The following is a 17807-nucleotide window of genomic DNA, read 5'->3' on the forward strand; positions in this document are numbered from 1 at the left end:
CTATTGTTTGACACTAGAACCAATTGTGGCCTCAATAATTCACAATAAAAATATTTTTACAATATCTACAAAAAAATTGATAGCTGTAATAATCATGCTATAATTGTGTTTAGCTTTGTTTAATATGGGTTTTGGTTCTTTTTTTTAAATGAGTAAAACTTAAAGAATGTAAGGGAGGTTATGGCAGAGTGCGACCATGACAGCTTAAACAGGTATTTACATTATCGCGTGTGCAAATTTAAGACGACATTTTTAATTATAACCATTATTATTAATCCGAATATGAAAACTACGATACATATAAAGGATTAAAAAACACAGTATCACTTAAAAAAAGTAATGTAGAAGTATTTGAGTACATGGAACACCGGCATTACTTTACAGCACTGCAAAATACAACAGTACATTATACTGTTGCAGTAGTGTCGGTAGAATTACTCACATTATTCAGATAAGTAAAAGTACACATGGAAATCGTTTTATTACTAATAAAAGTCCTCCATTCGAATACCTTTACACGACCACAGTCATTACAGAGAAGTTAAAGAGTTAAAGTGAAGGCATATTCGTGCTTGTTAGCGCCACTGACAGCACCATTACCCGAGTATGACTTTATTGGGTTTGAAAAGCCTCCAGAAGACATTAACAGGCTTTAAGGCGTTAGTTCTCTTTTGTTTCATGTTGGGTGTGTTGGTATCAAAGCATTGAGAGCCTTTGAAGTGTTCCGGTTTCAGTAGGTAATGAACTATTAGCACCGGCTCTCCCCTCCACTGCGCGCACAGACGGAGGGTCAGCTTGAGCGCACAGCCTCGAATCGATTCTGTGATCACCACCAGAGCTCACTGTCATTATCTTATCAATGGGAGTGCTACGTTATCGACTAAAACCTCTAAACAACACAAAATACTTAACATTTACACATAAAACATCCCCCCGCCCCCGACACACACCTCTTCCTCTCAGTCAGTCTCGGGGTCTATCAGGGCGGCGGGGCTGATGTTAACAGCCACTTCACAGCTGGGATCATAATTTTCAACTCATTATCAGCCACCTTAACTGATCCCCACATAGTTTGATGTGCTTTAAGGAGGTACAAAAGAGATGACCAACCAGTTTCTATCAGCAGGGGTGGAAAGTTACACTCTGCGTATCTGCATATTATGCTTTGTCAAACTCTTACGTAAATACGTGCATTTGCTCAAATATTTGCAAGTATTTTCTTGTTTGGTGACTTTCAGTGGGATATATCCCCAACTTTTAGCTACTCTCTTTTTATATGAGAGCTTATTTTTCACTCATCATTTGACAGTTGAAAGAGCGAATATTTTAAATTAAACTTTTAAAATGGTCTAAAAACATTACAACATCAGTTCTTTATCAACTACAGATAAATCATGATGAAATAAGCTATAAAAGGATCACTGTTAGTGCGCTGTGTGAACACTCTTTTATCTTGGGATCATCCCAGAAAAAGCCATTGTCCCCGTTTTCAGTCACTCACAGCTCATTGTCATGATTATTAACCTGAAACCTGAAAAGCTGCTTTTTAAACAAAGAAGTTAAATTGTTGGTGCTTCATCTGAAATTACTGGACACGATGAGCAGTTTAGCATACAACCTTTGAGGAGATTAAAGGCCATGAACGTTTCTTCGAAAAGAAAAAGAAAGAAAGAAAGAAAGAAAGAAAGAAAGAAAGAAAGAAAGAAAGAAAGAAAGGAAAAGAAATAAGCAAAGATTACAAAATTATCAGCAAAAACGGGATATTAATAATGCTCAAATATTTTGTTACATTTGGCAGTTGTATTCTTCTTGTTTTTATTCAGCTTTGATCCAATTTTCTTGTTTTTTTTTTTGTTCTTTTATCTTTTGATAAGTTGTTAGGCAGTCATTTCTTTCACTACGTTTATATGTGTAAGGAAGGTGCTCTGCAAATGGTAAATGCAGGAATGGGTAATATTTGGAGATACAAGCATATGTATACAATTGTTTGAATTTTAATCCAGCCTGCATCCTTTATTTTTAGACTGAGATTGGCTGAGACAGACTGTTTTACACAATAAATCAAGATATTCAGAAAGCAGAAAATCCTTCAATTGTTACACTGACATTGTTACACTGCACACCATTGCCAAATGTGTCAAATTTACAGCTGCTAAGTCTTTGGATTTGCCTTGTTGCAAAAACATTGTTTTATGTCTGTCAAATTATGTTGTTTTGGGAATTCAGCTAAAGAAATGGGAACAAATGGTGTATTTTTGTGACAAGCTGCCAGTAACAAAGTGCCTAAAGACAAAGTTGTCTATTGCAAAGTTGTCTTTTATATGTAGACAGAACACTGGTTCATCCCTTGAAGTAGGTGTCTTTTTAATGTTTGAAAGCCTACAGAAAGCCTAGGTAATCTTTGATCAAGACCACTGTAAAGATTTACAACAATATCTTGCTTCTTGGGGGAAAATATACAGAAATGAGGACTGACACTAGTATTTTAAAGTTCTTCACTCACCCCAAGTGGAAAAAAACGACTCCCTAAAAAACTGCAGGAGGTTAATTTTTTAATAGGGTGGATATGGTTGTGGAAGAGACGGAGACAGTTTGGGGCGAAGTGACTGTATTATCTATGTGAAGAGTGGGAAAGAGGGTGGGTAGGGGGTCCTTTCCAGACTCACTGGAGCCTTGCTGTAACAGCCTCATTGAGACTGAATGGGACGTCTTAATTACTCAAGTTGTGAAAACTAAAGGAGGGCTGGACTGCAGGGAGGGGAGGATGTGTGCTTTGATCTTCGGGTTGAGGGAGGTTGATATGAGGTGGGATGTCTTCTATAAATACAAGCAGGTTGTAGATGAGGTAGTCATAATTCTCCAAGCTTCAGGACAAACGGATTCCTCCTCAGCAGCCATGAATGGACATTTTTCTATTGAGTGGATGGCCCAGAGCAGCCAGCAAGAAGGATCAGAGACCAGCACCATAACTGTCTCCGGAACTACAGCCTGTGGGACGCTTTCTGAGAATCTGCCTGGTTTTTATTGCAGGCAGAAGTCAGAGAATATCCCTAAGCAGGAAAAGCAAGAAAACAGGAGTCAGGCCCTTGAAGCATACAGCCAGAGTATTCTCCAGCAACAAACCGCCCCCAATAGCCAAGGTAAGAGTTCATAATGAGCCAAAATCCTAGACTCCAATTTCAATGTAAAGTCTATTTAAAAGTGAATTACAGAAAAAAGTGCATTTACATTAAAACAGCTATTAGTTCTGTGTAAATGTGCATTTTGAATTTTTTTCCTAAACATTCTTCACATTTAACTACATTTCAGCTGAATGCAAATATGAACATCTCAGAGAACATCGATCATTTTTTAAAATATTTTTTTTAATTTTTATTTTTTACACTTTCATTTCATATTAGCGCTCCTGGGTACACAGTTACTTTAGTTGTCTTAATTATTTGATCTTTTTTTTTTTTTTTTTTTTAAATCTTATTTACTTTAGTAGAAAAAAAAACATTTATGCAGCTTTATTGTTATTAGAGTACTTTTTACCTAACTAATATTGGTGTATTAATTAGAAGAATATAAGTTGATAAATGTATCAGTGATGCAATGCAGATGTGTTTTGTAACCTATAAATAAACTGCAATAAAAACTTGGACATTTTTATAGCTGAATTTCCATCCAGTTAACAGTATGTGGTTAAATACTCTGAAATTAATAAAGTGCTTTGTAAACTACTCAAGTAAAATACCAGAATATGTCTAAATCGACATAATGTGAAGAACAGATTTTAAGTTTCTTTCTTTTTCACTTTCTGTTTCCAGTGACTGAGGTTGGTTTCAGCAGTGGGACAGAGGAGGAGACCTCAGGATATGAGAGCGAAGGTGGACAGTCTCTCTCCCCTTCAGCTCAAGCCGTCTCAAAATCACCTCCATCTCCTCTAGTGGGTCGGAGGCCCCGGACAGCTTTCACAGCAGAGCAGATCAGTAGCCTGGAGAAGGCTTTCAGCATAAGTGCTTATCTGGGGACACAATCTAAGGCAGAACTCCGCAAAAAACTCCACCTGTCTGATAAACAGGTAACCACCCCCAGTTTCAATACTTGACATCATGAATTCATGAACCTGGTGCTGCTGGATATTCAAATTATGATAAATCTATAATAATCAGAAACAGTAACAAATTTCAAAAAGAAACTGCCAAGAGATCAGTTCTCATGAGCACCTATTTGATAGCAGCTACTCACCTTCAAAACCATGTACTATTTTTAGCAGTTAAAAAAATAATTATTACTCTAAAATAATCATGCTCTACTGTTCACTAACAGAAAATTAACATTACTTATGTTTTATTTCATTATGTCTTGTATTTTAAAAATGTTTCTTATATCTTAAATTTTCTGTTTTCATCACAGATCAGAAACTGGTTCCAGAACAGACGGATGAAGGTAAAGAGAACCATGCAGGATGCTCTGGCTCAGGCATGCCAGGCTAATGTCTGCCAGGCCAGTGTTGCCCCACAGTTCATTCATTACCCTGAGCTACAGGCATACAGGCCAGGGCCATACCCAAGATACCACTCAGCAGCAGCAGTAGCACCTGAGGGCCCGGCTGCCACCTCCTACATCTATCCACACAGTCATGTGCAGTTCAGTTCCCCTCTGTCCAGCGTCGCCACTCTGCCCATGGACTCTTTCTACCAGTACAGCAGCCTCTCAGGAGTCATGGTGCCCTCTGCCACATCTCACCTCAGAGAGTCCTACCCAACTTATCCTCCATATTACTGAAAATCACATGCAGACATTCTTCTGTAATGTAATCTCAGCTGTGATATTTTGGCTTAGACAAAGGGAGACGTTTTTGATTTGATTTTTGAATAAAATAAAATGCGTTATTAGAAACATGGCAAAAATACTGCTTTGAAGCTTGAATCAAGAATCAAACAGGGCAGTGTGCAATAACGTCTGTTTGTAATTTATGTATAGTTTGAATGTATTTAAATTTCATTTTTTAAATTTCTGTTGTAATGTCACTGTTGGATTTATGTCAGTGTAAATATTATTCAAATAAATAATAATTATTAGATTCTTATCAGATTATCTGATCTTTTTTTCTCATCTAACAGTCAAACATTTAATTCAGTTTAATTTTGTGTATACAAAGCCACTTCACACCAACCATTTCATTTTCATTCAGTTTTATTTAAATAGGATGGCCTGCAGTGGCTAGATTGAAATAAAAGACTCAAAGCAGACCTAAGTAACGAAGAGGACTTTCATTATAAGCACCAACAGTGACCTTCGAGGCACTTTATATTGTAGGGTAACATCCTATAATATTAGAACTATTTGATGACCAACAGTGACTTGGGGACAATAGGAAAGACATCCTGGCTGTTTCTCCCTGGTTAATCTTTGAGGTTCTTTCCTATGGATCGCAGCTGATTATTAAGTGGTATCTATTTGTGTGCGTGTTCCCCCTATTTTTACCCTCTCTGCTCTGTGGGTTAAGTTCCTGATAACTCCAGGTTTGTGTTTCATTGTGTAGTGGGAGTTAAAGAATATGTACATGTCTTTTGTGAGTTTGTTTTGAATTGTATACAAAATGTATAGCAGGCAAGAGCAATATGTTAAGAGTTGTAAAATACTGAGCCCTTTGGATTTTTTGCTCTGTTTAAGTATTGATTTCTGAGCAGACCATGGCTGAAATAGTCCTAGCCTATAGCCTATAACTATTTTATAGCCTATAGATATTTTAAGAGAGGATTCAGGGTCACTAGATGCAGCCTTAACTATATGCTTTGGCAAAATTTAAAGACACCACCAGAATTCCTACCCAGACTGTCAGAGTAGGGCCACTCCTACTGTACCCAAAATGGCAGGCCTCCCACCCGACTGAGATTACTGAAGCCCTCCTTCTTTTCCACAGAAGTGGACTGTTTTGAGTCATTCATAAGAAAAACATTCTTTTCGCGTGCCTGACAGCACAATATTCCCTTGGATACCTTATGCTTTTGGATTTTTTTGCCAAAAGTATTGATTTCTGAGCATTGTGTTTAAGCAATTAGCTGACAGAAAGATAAGTTAATGTCTAGATGTGTTACGCTGCATGTTTATACAGCAGACAACAGCACATTATATGTCATTTATTTCTTGTTAAAGAACCTCAGACACCTATGTGGTTTGCTCTGTGGCTATTATACAAAGATTGTTCGTTCATAACTTAAAGTCTTATACACTTGAAGTGTAAACACTGATTTTTGCCAGATGGCAATTGTTACAAAGGCAAATGCACACTGGTTTTCACAAATTGTTTGAGTGGAGCAGTTATACTCAAAATTGAATGTTTTCTCCACACGTTAAATAGCATAAAGTCACTATTAATGGATACAGCCTGATTAAATGGACTAATGTATGTAAGCAACATAGTAATGTTGTAATGTTATAGTAATGTTGAATGTTATGTCTGAACTTTAAATTGTGTTAAAATTCATATTGTTGTTTGCGATGCATATTTTACTACATTTTACAAAAGTTGCTAATGGGATAATATTTTTTGTCTGCAAACTATTCAACAGACTTATTTCATTTTTATTATTAGGGTTAGGGTTATTTTATTGTATTTTTTCTTTCAGTCAGCATGTGTTGATCTGGAAGTTCTGTGGTCTTAGTATGAGATGGTTAAAGGGGAGAAAGCTAGGCTGAACTGGGATCCTGCCAACTGTTTTAAGAATGTTCAAGCAAAATAAAAGAGATGGTTTTGCAAGTTATCATTTATGTATGTTTCATTAATTTAATTAAAAGTAATGTTTACATAAGCAATACAAACACTAACTGAAACATGATTGGTGTAAGTACTACAGACATAAATTACATTTGTTCATTCAACAAGATTAACATTGGTGTAACAAACAAATATTTTACTAGTTCATGTAACAAGACTGACTTTTGATGTGCCAAGGTGTTTAAACTATATAACATGAATTTAAATTAATTTAATTAGACTAACTTGGTAAAAACATGTTAACTGAATAAAAATCAAATTAACTGAATGTTAATGTTTAAATCATGTTACACTTACAAACATATTTAGTGTTGAAACAACACAATCAAGATGGATTGATATAACATGATTTGTTTAGATGGAATATAGGTGGCAAGATGAAATTAAGTTCATCCAATGAATTATTTTTTTGAGTGTAGAAACAAGATCAGAAGCGTAACTTGCATTTATTTTCGCAAAGGGTTTAACATTCTAATGATGCTCCCTGATGGCCGCATTTTTAAAAACAAACCGGCAGGAACCTATCGTCCTTGACATCTTGATTGCTATCTGACAGGTTCCACTGGCACAACTGTGATTTTATAAGTAAAGATTGAGGTGACATAAAAAAAAACAAAAAAACTATGGTTTACTTATTTCAAATGCTTAAGACTGCCACGACTTGGATGACTGAGACCCAGTCACAACAGGGATGTCAAACACATTTTACATAATGGGCCACATACAGCCAACTTTGATCGTGTCGTGAAATGATATGACAAATATGTAAGATTGCAGAAAAAGTTATGATAGTGCTTACACAGACCGTCCCGTGATGATAAAATATAAAGTTCATTTATTGAGAATTCACCAAAAAACAAACTGTTATTTACAACAACAAACATCAAACATCTCTTAATCAATAACTTTGGCAAAGTATGAATGGCAATGCGGTGAACAGTTTTTATCTATAGAAAACGCCGTAAAACTTACGAAAATACAGTTAAAAGGTTCAAAATCTTTGCATCCGTTACCATTTTCTAAAGCTTTCCAGTGGGGTGGATTAGAGTCTTTGTTTGGGATTTATACTGACATCTTCTGGCAGGTCCGGGAAATGCAATAACAATGGAGTAAATGAAACATTCAGACATGACAAGCTGCTGTAGAGTAGAATTCACCATTATTATTTTCTTCTTATTCTCCATCTTCTCTCTGTTTTCTTTTCTTTTCACTCTCACCTCTCTCCTCTTAATTCTCCCCTTCATATTCTTTTCTCTTGTTCCCCAGCCTTCCGTTTATTCCTCTTCACCTCTTGTTTCTTCTTTCTTCCCCCCCTTGTTTTCCAAAGTCATTCTTTGCTATTTTATTTTGTTGGTGTACATAAGTAAGAATGTGGATGTTGAACAGTTGTAATGAGGTAGTGTTCATTTTATGTAAAATTGTGCACACAAAACATGTAATCTACTTATCAAGAGTAGTGTATTTTCACAGACTTGTGAAACAAAATGAGATCCATCTCAACAAAGAACGATTATTATTATGTGGTGTACTGTACTAGTTTATCTAGCTATTTTTCACATATATAAATAGGTTGGAAATGTCCATTTCGAAATTTAACTAAAATGCAAAAGTATAATTGTGAAAAAAAACCCCAGATTTCATCATGTTCTAACCAAGACGATTTCACAATCGGGATTAAAAAAGTTTTACAAGACGTAAACGGAACTTCAGTCTGAACCAATAGCTAGAGAAAAATATTACAGGTGGGCACGGCTTACAATACCGGCGGACCAATAGGAATGCCGTAATCGTGTGAACTAGTGAAACAGGCAGTTAGTTGGACCAATCACAACGTCCCCCGAAGGGCACCCATGATGCACGGGAAGGAGGCCCGCGCTGGCTGAGTGCACGCAGAAAGCAGCTACGCAGGAGAGAGGGGCAGAAGCCGAATGGTGGAGCTGAAGATGGCGGATGGCGACAGCGGGAGTGAGCGCGGAGGTAGTAGCGGGGGAGGAGGTGGAGGTGGCTTCCAACACTTCCAGAGGGACCAGGAAACCCAAGAACTGGCGTCAAAGCGTCTGGACATCCAGAACAAGCGCTTCTATCTGGACGTCAAGCAGAACAACAAGGGCAGGTTCATTAAAATCGCCGAGGTCGGGGCTGGGGGCTCTAAAAGTCGCCTGACCCTCTCGCTGTCAGTTGCGGCGGAGTTCCGTGACTATCTCGGGGATTTCATCGAGCACTACGCCCAGCTGGGCCCTAGCAGTCCGGAGCAAATAGCACAAGCTACCGCGGGTGAAGACGGTGGGCCGAGGCGAGCTCTTAAGAGCGAGTTTCTTGTCCGGGAAAATCGCAAGTACTACCTGGACTTGAAAGAGAACCAGCGGGGGAGGTTCCTCCGGATACGGCAAACCGTAAACCGCGGACCTAGCTTTGGAGTGGGGGGCCCAGTGGGCGGCATGCTGGCCGGCCAGACCATAGCCCTTCCGGCACAGGGGTTAATAGAGTTTAGAGACGCCCTTGCTAAGCTCATAGATGATTACGGGGGAGACGACGAGGAGATGACCGGGGGCATGGCCGCCGGGGGCTACGGCGAGCTTCCCGAGGGCACCTCCATCATGGTGGACTCTAAACGGTTCTTTTTCGACGTTGGGTCCAACAAATACGGCGTGTTCCTGCGCGTGAGCGAGGTTAAGCCGAGCTACAGGAACTCTATCACCATCCCGTTCAAAGCCTGGAGCAAATTTGGAGGAGCTTTCTGCAGATATGCAGAGGAGATGAAGGAGATCCAAGAGAGGCAGAGGGATAAAATGTACGAGAAGAGAGACGAGTCCGAGGGGGACGATGTGGATGACGACTGAGAAAAGAAAAAGCTATCAGTCAAGTTACATGATGGCAGATCTACACTATAGGGTTATTTTGCGAAAAAACAAAACAAAAAAGAAGCAGAAATGACAGATAAAGTGCATGACAAATCGTGCTGTAATAGCCTACTAAAGTATTGTGGAGTTTTTAAAAAAAAGTACATGTGCAGGGAATTTTTGGTGTATTATCCTAAAGTTTGTTGGGCTTGAGGTTGAAGTGGTGGTTTGAATTTCTGAAAGTGAAAATGTATGAATGAGATGTATCTCATTGGCTGAAAAAAAAAGTGAGTTATGCTTTATCGTTGGAAAAAATAAGAGGAGAAAACTTACTAAAACCAGCAAGTTGGTTTTTCATAACTAGAGGTGAAGCCATTGAATGCTTTCCTATGTGCAACATAGTTTCTATTTAAAGAGTGAAGACCTGTTCAAGATGTTTTCCCTTCTTGCTTAAAGGAGAGAGCTAGCATCCATCCTGTTCCAGTCCAGGACTCTCCTCTGTGGGAAGTTTGCGGGATTTTTGCAAGTCAGACAGGAAAAGCTGAGAGCAATGCAGAGACAGAACTACTGTCACTCTATGGATTTTATGTGTTAGATATGTCAGCAGCTGGAGAGCTGTCAAACAACCGCACAACTGCTGCTGCAGCATCTGCAGGCTGTTAATCGAAAAGATTACCCAAAATGTCTGGGGGGGGGGGGTTGTTACTAAGAGGATTATCTGTAAGCCCAAACAAAAAGGGCCTGGTGGACTAAATTAAATGCTTTGACTCCAGTAGTCAGTTACAGTGCAGAACAGCTGGGTTTTATGTTATACATATAATCTTAGCAAAGCGTACTTCTTATTGTTTTCAAGAAGATTCACTCTGTGAGGAAGGGTGGTGACTCTTCTCACACCAGAGCATCCTTGGTGTTTGAGAACAACCGCTTGGAACTGGGGAGCAGATGCCACCGGAGGAAACACAGATATGGTTTTATGGGACTTTTCAGACGATCATTTGCTAACAGGGGTCCAAATGTCTTGCAGTTGGAGGAGGAGTGCTGCATTACATGTAGCAACAAGTTTTCTCATCAGCCTCATGTTCACAACTGGACAGCTGTCCTATTCAGCCACAGGCCATTCTCTGACAGCACCTTCCAACACATTATGAAGACCCTGGACAGAAACACATTGATGGATGTTTTCTTTTGTTTTTCCTTTTTTGTTTCTTTTTTTTTCCCCAAAAAGAGCTATATTGAAATGAGATTCTACTTGTAGGAAAGATATTACCAAACAAACCAGCAAAAGATATTTTCAGATACTTATTAAGGAAAACATATTTCAATCCTAAAAATAAAAAGTTAATTTCTTAAAAGAAAATTGTGACTCGATCTCAAGGTAATTTTTTCATGTTCTTAGAGTGAAAGTATAACACTTCATTTATTAAACAATTTGAAATGAAAGACTCGATGTTGTGACTGTGTACTTGAAATCAGGTTATTCATTTTGCAGACTAATTGGGTGAATTGATTATTTTCTTGGTTAAATACGTACAAGAACAGTCTGAGACTGCATACATCCTCCTGCAACATTTTACCTTTTCAAGTTATGTAAGTCTAGTTACTGTAGAATTATATAAAGAAGTCCCAGACCAGCGTGAGAGTCCATGCGCAGCAGATGTCCATCTAGAGACCAGGCCACCAGGCTATGACTACACTATGCAGTTTCTCTTCCAGTGCCACACCAGTCTACCCACTCAGCTAGTTCTGCTGGATATTTTTTGTATATGGAAAAAAATGCCCACTTTTGCCTTATGTCACAATGGTGAAGAATCTTTCCACAAATCCAGGTCTGATTCACCCCCCAAAATGAATCATTTTAATACTAGTAAAACATTAAATTTTCCTGTCTTTTTATTTAGTTATTTATAATTTTAAGTAATTCTAAATCAAATAAGATTTTGTTTTATCGTTTAGAAATTGCTTTATTATTTAGAATGCAATTTCTGGTCAATACTGTCAATATTCAAAATAATGAAAATGTGATTTAAAACAAAGAAAAATGCCAAAATAAAACCTTTTGGCTGATATATTGACCTTAAAGAGTATAATTCATTCCAGCAATATCACCTAATGCAGATGTGATATTGCTAGTGGTTTATCAGTCCAGCAAGATACAGTTTGCATTCATTTAAGAGGTTCATGTGACTATGACTATGAAGTGATGACACTTATTAGTTCTTTACTTATTAGGACTTAGTTCACATCGAACTGAACCAGCTGTGCAGGTAATGTTTACTCTCATTATTTACTGGCATTTATTATATTATTATTAAACAGAAGTATCTATTTAAAAAACAGCTCTGTAAATATCTGATTAATGTTCTGTCGATGAGTTTCACTTTTAAACTGTACTAATTGGCACCACTTTGAGCTTCATTTCATACATTTGGTTTCATTTGGTTAAAACCACATTTGACATTTAAGAGTACTTTTGAAATCCATATTTACTTTGGCGAACTTAAAACCTTTACTTCAGTCCCTTAAGTTACAAACTAACATACAACATGAACAATGTAATTATACAACTAGTTCCCATTTGCTATTTTACAGACATAAACCTTTGTAGGAGTTGGATGACCTACTACTCATTGGCATTTAGGTTTGATCACTGATGAATAATTCATCAAAAATATCTTCTGGTTCAAGCTGCTGATGTGACACTTTGGTTGCCTTTGTCATAAATGCAAAGGGTTAAAACATTTAGCACTTCTGACTGGTTAAAACACAGTCACTGAAGCTTTCTTTTTTAAACAAATCATATCAACTATTTTGTTCTTGGATGTTCAAAACTTAAACTTTGCTGCCTTTCAGAAAAGAAAGAAAAGAGTTTAAGACAAACAGAAATGAAAAAATAAACATATTTCATCATTTAATTTAAATTAAATTTAAGGTACCGTATTTGCACTTATATAGCATTTCTAGTCTTACTGACCATTCAAAGCTCTTTAGACTTCAAGTCACATTTTTGACTATACAGCACTTTATCTAACTCACATCCATGGCTAATTCAAAGTCATCAGTTAATCTAACATATTTCTTTTGACTGTGGCAAAAACATGCATGATAGGTTAATGTAATTAGTATGTCCACATATTGGAAATGTGTATTAATGAGAAATGACACAGGTGAAAATGTCGTGATCCTTTATTTATTCAGGCAAAAGAGGGCAGCAGAAGTTACAACATATAACAAGTAGAAAACAAGCACATAATTCTGTACAGACAAGTGAACACAAACATGTGAATAAGATGCAATATAGATCATTACAAGCGTGACATTAAAAACAGTCACACTGACCAAAAGAGATATTCTCTCGCTCTTTTAAAAGGGATTTAAACTCCCCCATTGTAAACATTTCTGTACATTTCAGCTCCTTCTGTTGATTATTCCAGGAAACAGGGACAGCATATTTAAAAGCTTTCTTCACGTTCTCTTCTGATTCTCAGAACCAACATTTGTATAATGTTGTGAGAGTGTGAGCTTTATAGTGGCATTTACATATGTAAGCACAGATAAGAAGTAAGTAACCCAAGTAGAGATTTAGAGATAAAAGCCAACTAGTTGGAACATCTGTGGATAGACAGAGATGGCCATTTAGCAGCAGCATACAGAAAACAGTGATGTACATGGTTTCTACAGCTACTAATAAAATGTAAAGCACAATGGCAGACAGTATTGAACTGGCCAGGTGCATTCATTAAATACAGACCACCATAATCCAATAAGTGTAAAAAAAAAAAAAAAAATTGCATAAATCAAGTGTTCCCAAGGTTCAAGAGAGAGAGAAAAAAATCTAAAATCTAAAAATCTAAATCTAAAAAAGAAACTTAGTTTAACCCCAAAATGATAGCTAGACACCTGTAAAATGTGACTATTTCAATTTCAGCCCCTTGAAGGGTTTTGAGCTTAGGACGTGTAGATAGGTGTCACATTTAGAAGCACCTTTAGAAAATGATTTACTTTAAAAATTGGTGACATTTTCAATACTGATTGTACTTGCGCTATGTGATTAAGTAATTGCACCCTTGTTAAATCACAAATGCACTATTTTGAAACTACTATCACTAAGGGTATCCACAGTAGGTTGCTACTGTTTCATTTGACAGTAATATGCCAGATGCCCTTCAAGACAGACAAAATCACTTAAATACAACCCGTCAGCTAAAAGATCTTAAAAAGTAACACATCATGCTGTGATATAAAAAAAACCCTCAAGAACAGATGAGAAAAGCTTTCTACAGCCTTGGGAATCCAACAAATCCAGGGTGAGAGCCAATGTTCCCTCTAATTTTTCATGTGTCTGAGCGAACACACAAACTCCCTGAGCGATCCCTTGGACCACTGCGAGCGACATCAGACGTGTGCACTGTGGTGATGCCAGCATCGAATCCATCCAAGTCACATGGTTTATTAAAATCAAATCAAATTACAGCAGTTACATTTATGTTAGACTACCTTTATTTAACTACTTTAGCCCACTTACAATGAAAATGTAAAAAAAATCTAGTCATTGACATGTTAAGACTATTGGAAGTAAAAATAACTTGAACTCCAATTTCGAAAACACAACTTTCTTTCTTTTTTCTTTCTCTCTGACTTGTATTATGAGTATGAGTCTGTGGTCTGGGAGAGAGTCCTGTAACTCTCTGTCTGCAAAATACAGTATATAATGACCAATGTTGGGCAATTAATTATATAGTTCTTCAAAAAAGTAACTGAGTTTAGCAAACAACAACGTTTTTTGCAGCTATTTTTTTAAATGCAGCCAATGCATTTTTAAATAAACATTTCAAACTATTTACAGAACAATCAGGTGTTCTGCATCAAATCTGATGCCACACAATTATGCACTCCAAAAAATAATTTCTGTCCACTATGATTTAAAGGAGAACAACAGCCTGATACCTGCAGGCCTGACAACAGGAGATGTATCACTGCTGTAACACCTGTAACATTCAGCAGTCGCCTCATTGTTCTGACACACAACAAAACTATTGACTACACTACACACTAACTACACAAGATTTGACAACTCTGGTTTTACGTGGCCTATCAACACAATTTAAAAACTGTTATAAAGTCCACACTTTTCCCGTCAATTGTTCCGTCTGTCCTGCTCACATCTTCAATGGTTGTACACGTTGTCATTAACGTGGCTTCACTCCACATCAGCCACGCCGCTTTGCCAGCTAAAACACCGGTGTCGGCACATAAGGACGCTGTCATAGCCTGTCAACGACGTTGATTGGCTGCATATATACGAATGTGAATCGCATTATTGGCTGGGCTATGGGATAAGGTGGCATCGTTCTAATCCCATACGGGAGCAGCCAGTCACTGACTGACTAACACTGCAAAACAGAATTGTTAAAGTATTAATTTTAATTTCAATTCAGGTTAGATTTTTTTTTTGTGCGCAACGCAGATTTTCTGTGCGCAGAGACCGTGCCAGCAGTGCGTAATTGCGCACGTGCGCAGCTTAGAGGGAACATTGGTGAGAGCCATTATCCACAACTTGAGAAGACTCGGAACAGTGGTGAACCTTCCAGGCCTATAAAAGTACTCCAAAAGCACATTAATAGTTCATCCAGGAGGTTAAAAACAAAACCAGAACAACATCCATAATACTGCTGAACTCATTCAATTTAAGGTCAGTATTTGTGATTCAATAATAAGAAAGAGACTGGGCAAAAATGGCATCCATAGAAGAGTTCAAAGACAAAAGGTGCAACTGACAGAAAAGAACACATCTTACATTTCACAAAAACATCTTTATGATCCTGAAGAATTTTTGGAAAAATACTCTGTGTCTGAACTTTTTTGAAGGTTGGATTCAGGACCTGGACCTGGGTTATGTAGCAGGACAATTGTCACAGTTTGCCGAGGAAAACTGCGTGGAGTGTGAAGAGTGCACCCAGGTGCAGACATTCTAAAACTCAAACTTAACTGATGAGCTGTTTATTAAGGCAGACAGAACAGTACAAAATAAAAGGGCAAAAACAATGCAAACTAAGCAATAACCTAAACTGGGTAAATTAGAAAGGAAGCACGAACTATGAAAAACCCTGGCAAACAGAAAAACAAACAAAACTCTAAACATGGCAATGATGATGCGCAGGACTTGGCATGGGAACAACACAGACGATCCGACCAAGACTGAATGAGAACGCACAGACTAAATACACCAAGGAGGCTAATGAGAGAAGTGGGAACACACGGGGGACAGCTGACACACATGAACATAACGACGTCACAGTGGAAGAGTAAAACTAAACACGATGAACACAAGAACACCAGACCTCTTCAAAATAAAACAGGAAACATAAGACGCAGACATGACAACCTGAACTTGAAAACGTAAGACACAGACATGAAACACATGAAGGGGAAGGGAGACTTGACATGGGTGGAAGACACAAGGGGAATCTAATAACAAAGAACTAGAACAACCTGGGCATGATAAAAAATGAACTTAGAAAACCTGAAGGGCTTAAACATAAACTAAAACTCAAAACGCTGGGTCAAAAGACCCAGAATTGTGACAACAATTATCAAATGTATTACCTCCTCCCAAAAATGGGAGCACCCAGAAATGAGAGTTGGAAGCAGAGGTGCAGTCCTACAAGCCTCTCTGCAGCTTCTCTACTCCTATTGTCCCCCTAAAACCCAGTGTCCATAGAGACCAATAAAAAAAATCAGCATAAATGATTTAAGCATAAAGAACAATACATCTTCAACAGCAGTAAAGATTGGATTGTAAAACATTAAGTATCTCTCTTCTTTGTTAGTAAATTATATAATAATTGATCAACATATTGATATATTCTACCTTACAGAGATCTGGGTTGAGCAAGATCATTATATTAGTTTAACTGAAGCAACACTTCCAAGTCCAATAATGTAAATATGTAAGAAAAATTGTGTATGTTTCTGTTCTGTGTCCTGTGTACTGTTTGTTTGTATATGTGTCTTTTTGACTGCTGTTACAACCAAATTTCCCCTTGTGGGACAATTAAAGGATTATTCTATTCTATTCTATTCTATTCTATTCTATTCTATTCTATTCTATACTCTATTCTAAGTCTGCTGGGGGCTTCCCATAATGCACTTAGCATTTCTCCTCCAATCACTTTTCTTCACTGTCCATGTATTTATATATTACTTTGCATTTAACTATTAACTATTATAAATCTATGGCTCTCTTCCACAGTGTATCTTTTATCATCTTCTTTGTCTTTACAACAATAATTCTGATGGCAAAAGAACCAAACGGGACAGGCAAAAAAAAAAAAAGAGATGTCGAGCAGTGTCAGTAGTAGGCTAGAAAAGTGATACATTAAATTTCTGGGGTCACCATGAAGAGCTTACTTCCTTTCTTGCTCAGTGTGTAAAATGTGGTACTTAATGGATTGAAAAGAAAAATGATGGCACCCTTGTAGTTCACACAGGTGGTGATGATTCAGGGTTTTAATTGTAAGGTTTGAATTTTGAGCCATCATAAATTTAAAACAGGAAAGTAATATTTAACATATATTAAGTCAAGCTAATATAGCTGCTAAAAGCGACTTATAATTTGAAGAGCTGCCTACACAATGAGTAGACTTCCCCAGAATGGAAAACAGCACTCTGTGTGGGTTGGAGAAACAGTCAAGTTGTTAAGAACTATGACTGAGAAGAATCCGCCTGTGTACAGCAGCAGGCTGCCTTCTAGAATTTGGATATCCCCGTGCGCTCGTCTCTGCATAGGTGCACTAACCTCTTGGAAAATTAAAACCACAGCAGCTTTTATAGTTTTCTCATTCACTATCAGCTTACACCAAAAGTCTACGCTGAAAAGAATTATTCAAAACATGCAACACAGTCAACCATCCCAGCAACCACCCCTAAGTCAGACTGTACAAAAAGAAAATAAAAGAGCTACAGCTCAGACTCTACAGGCTTCATTAGCATGTTAAATGTGAAAGTTCAGTTAGAAAAAGACTGAACAAAAACGGCCTGAGTTTAGCAATAACCAAAGTGACAAACATTGCTCTAAATAATACCCCCTAATCCAAGTAGTCACCCAACCGGAACGGGACTGGATTTAGAGGCCTGAGGGCCATCTCACACATTTTATCAAATAAAACAAGTTTCAATTAAAATTAAACAAATCAAAATCTTGT

General features: G+C 37.5%; 2 protein-coding genes across 2 annotated transcripts; both read left to right on the top strand.

The window, feature by feature from the left end:
* Positions 1–2896: 2896 nt before the first annotated feature.
* Positions 2897–4934, top strand: ved (ventrally expressed dharma/bozozok antagonist). Its single transcript, XM_040048657.1, has 3 exons — positions 2897–3140; positions 3768–4063; positions 4399–4934. Exons 1-3 carry the CDS (start codon positions 2897–2899, stop codon positions 4768–4770), a joined length of 912 nt encoding a protein of 303 aa, XP_039904591.1. The 3' UTR covers positions 4771–4934.
* Positions 4935–8606: 3672 nt separating this feature from the next.
* Positions 8607–10963, top strand: purbb (purine-rich element binding protein Bb). The gene has a single exon (XM_040048792.1). The coding sequence runs from the start codon at positions 8695–8697 to the stop codon at positions 9604–9606; it is 912 nt and encodes a 303-aa protein (XP_039904726.1). The 5' UTR covers positions 8607–8694; the 3' UTR covers positions 9607–10963.
* The last annotated feature ends 6844 nt before the right edge of the window (positions 10964–17807 follow it).

Source organism: Simochromis diagramma, unplaced genomic scaffold, assembly GCF_900408965.1.
Source record: "Simochromis diagramma unplaced genomic scaffold, fSimDia1.1 OVJJ01000683.1, whole genome shotgun sequence".
NCBI lineage: Eukaryota > Metazoa > Chordata > Actinopteri > Cichliformes > Cichlidae > Simochromis > Simochromis diagramma.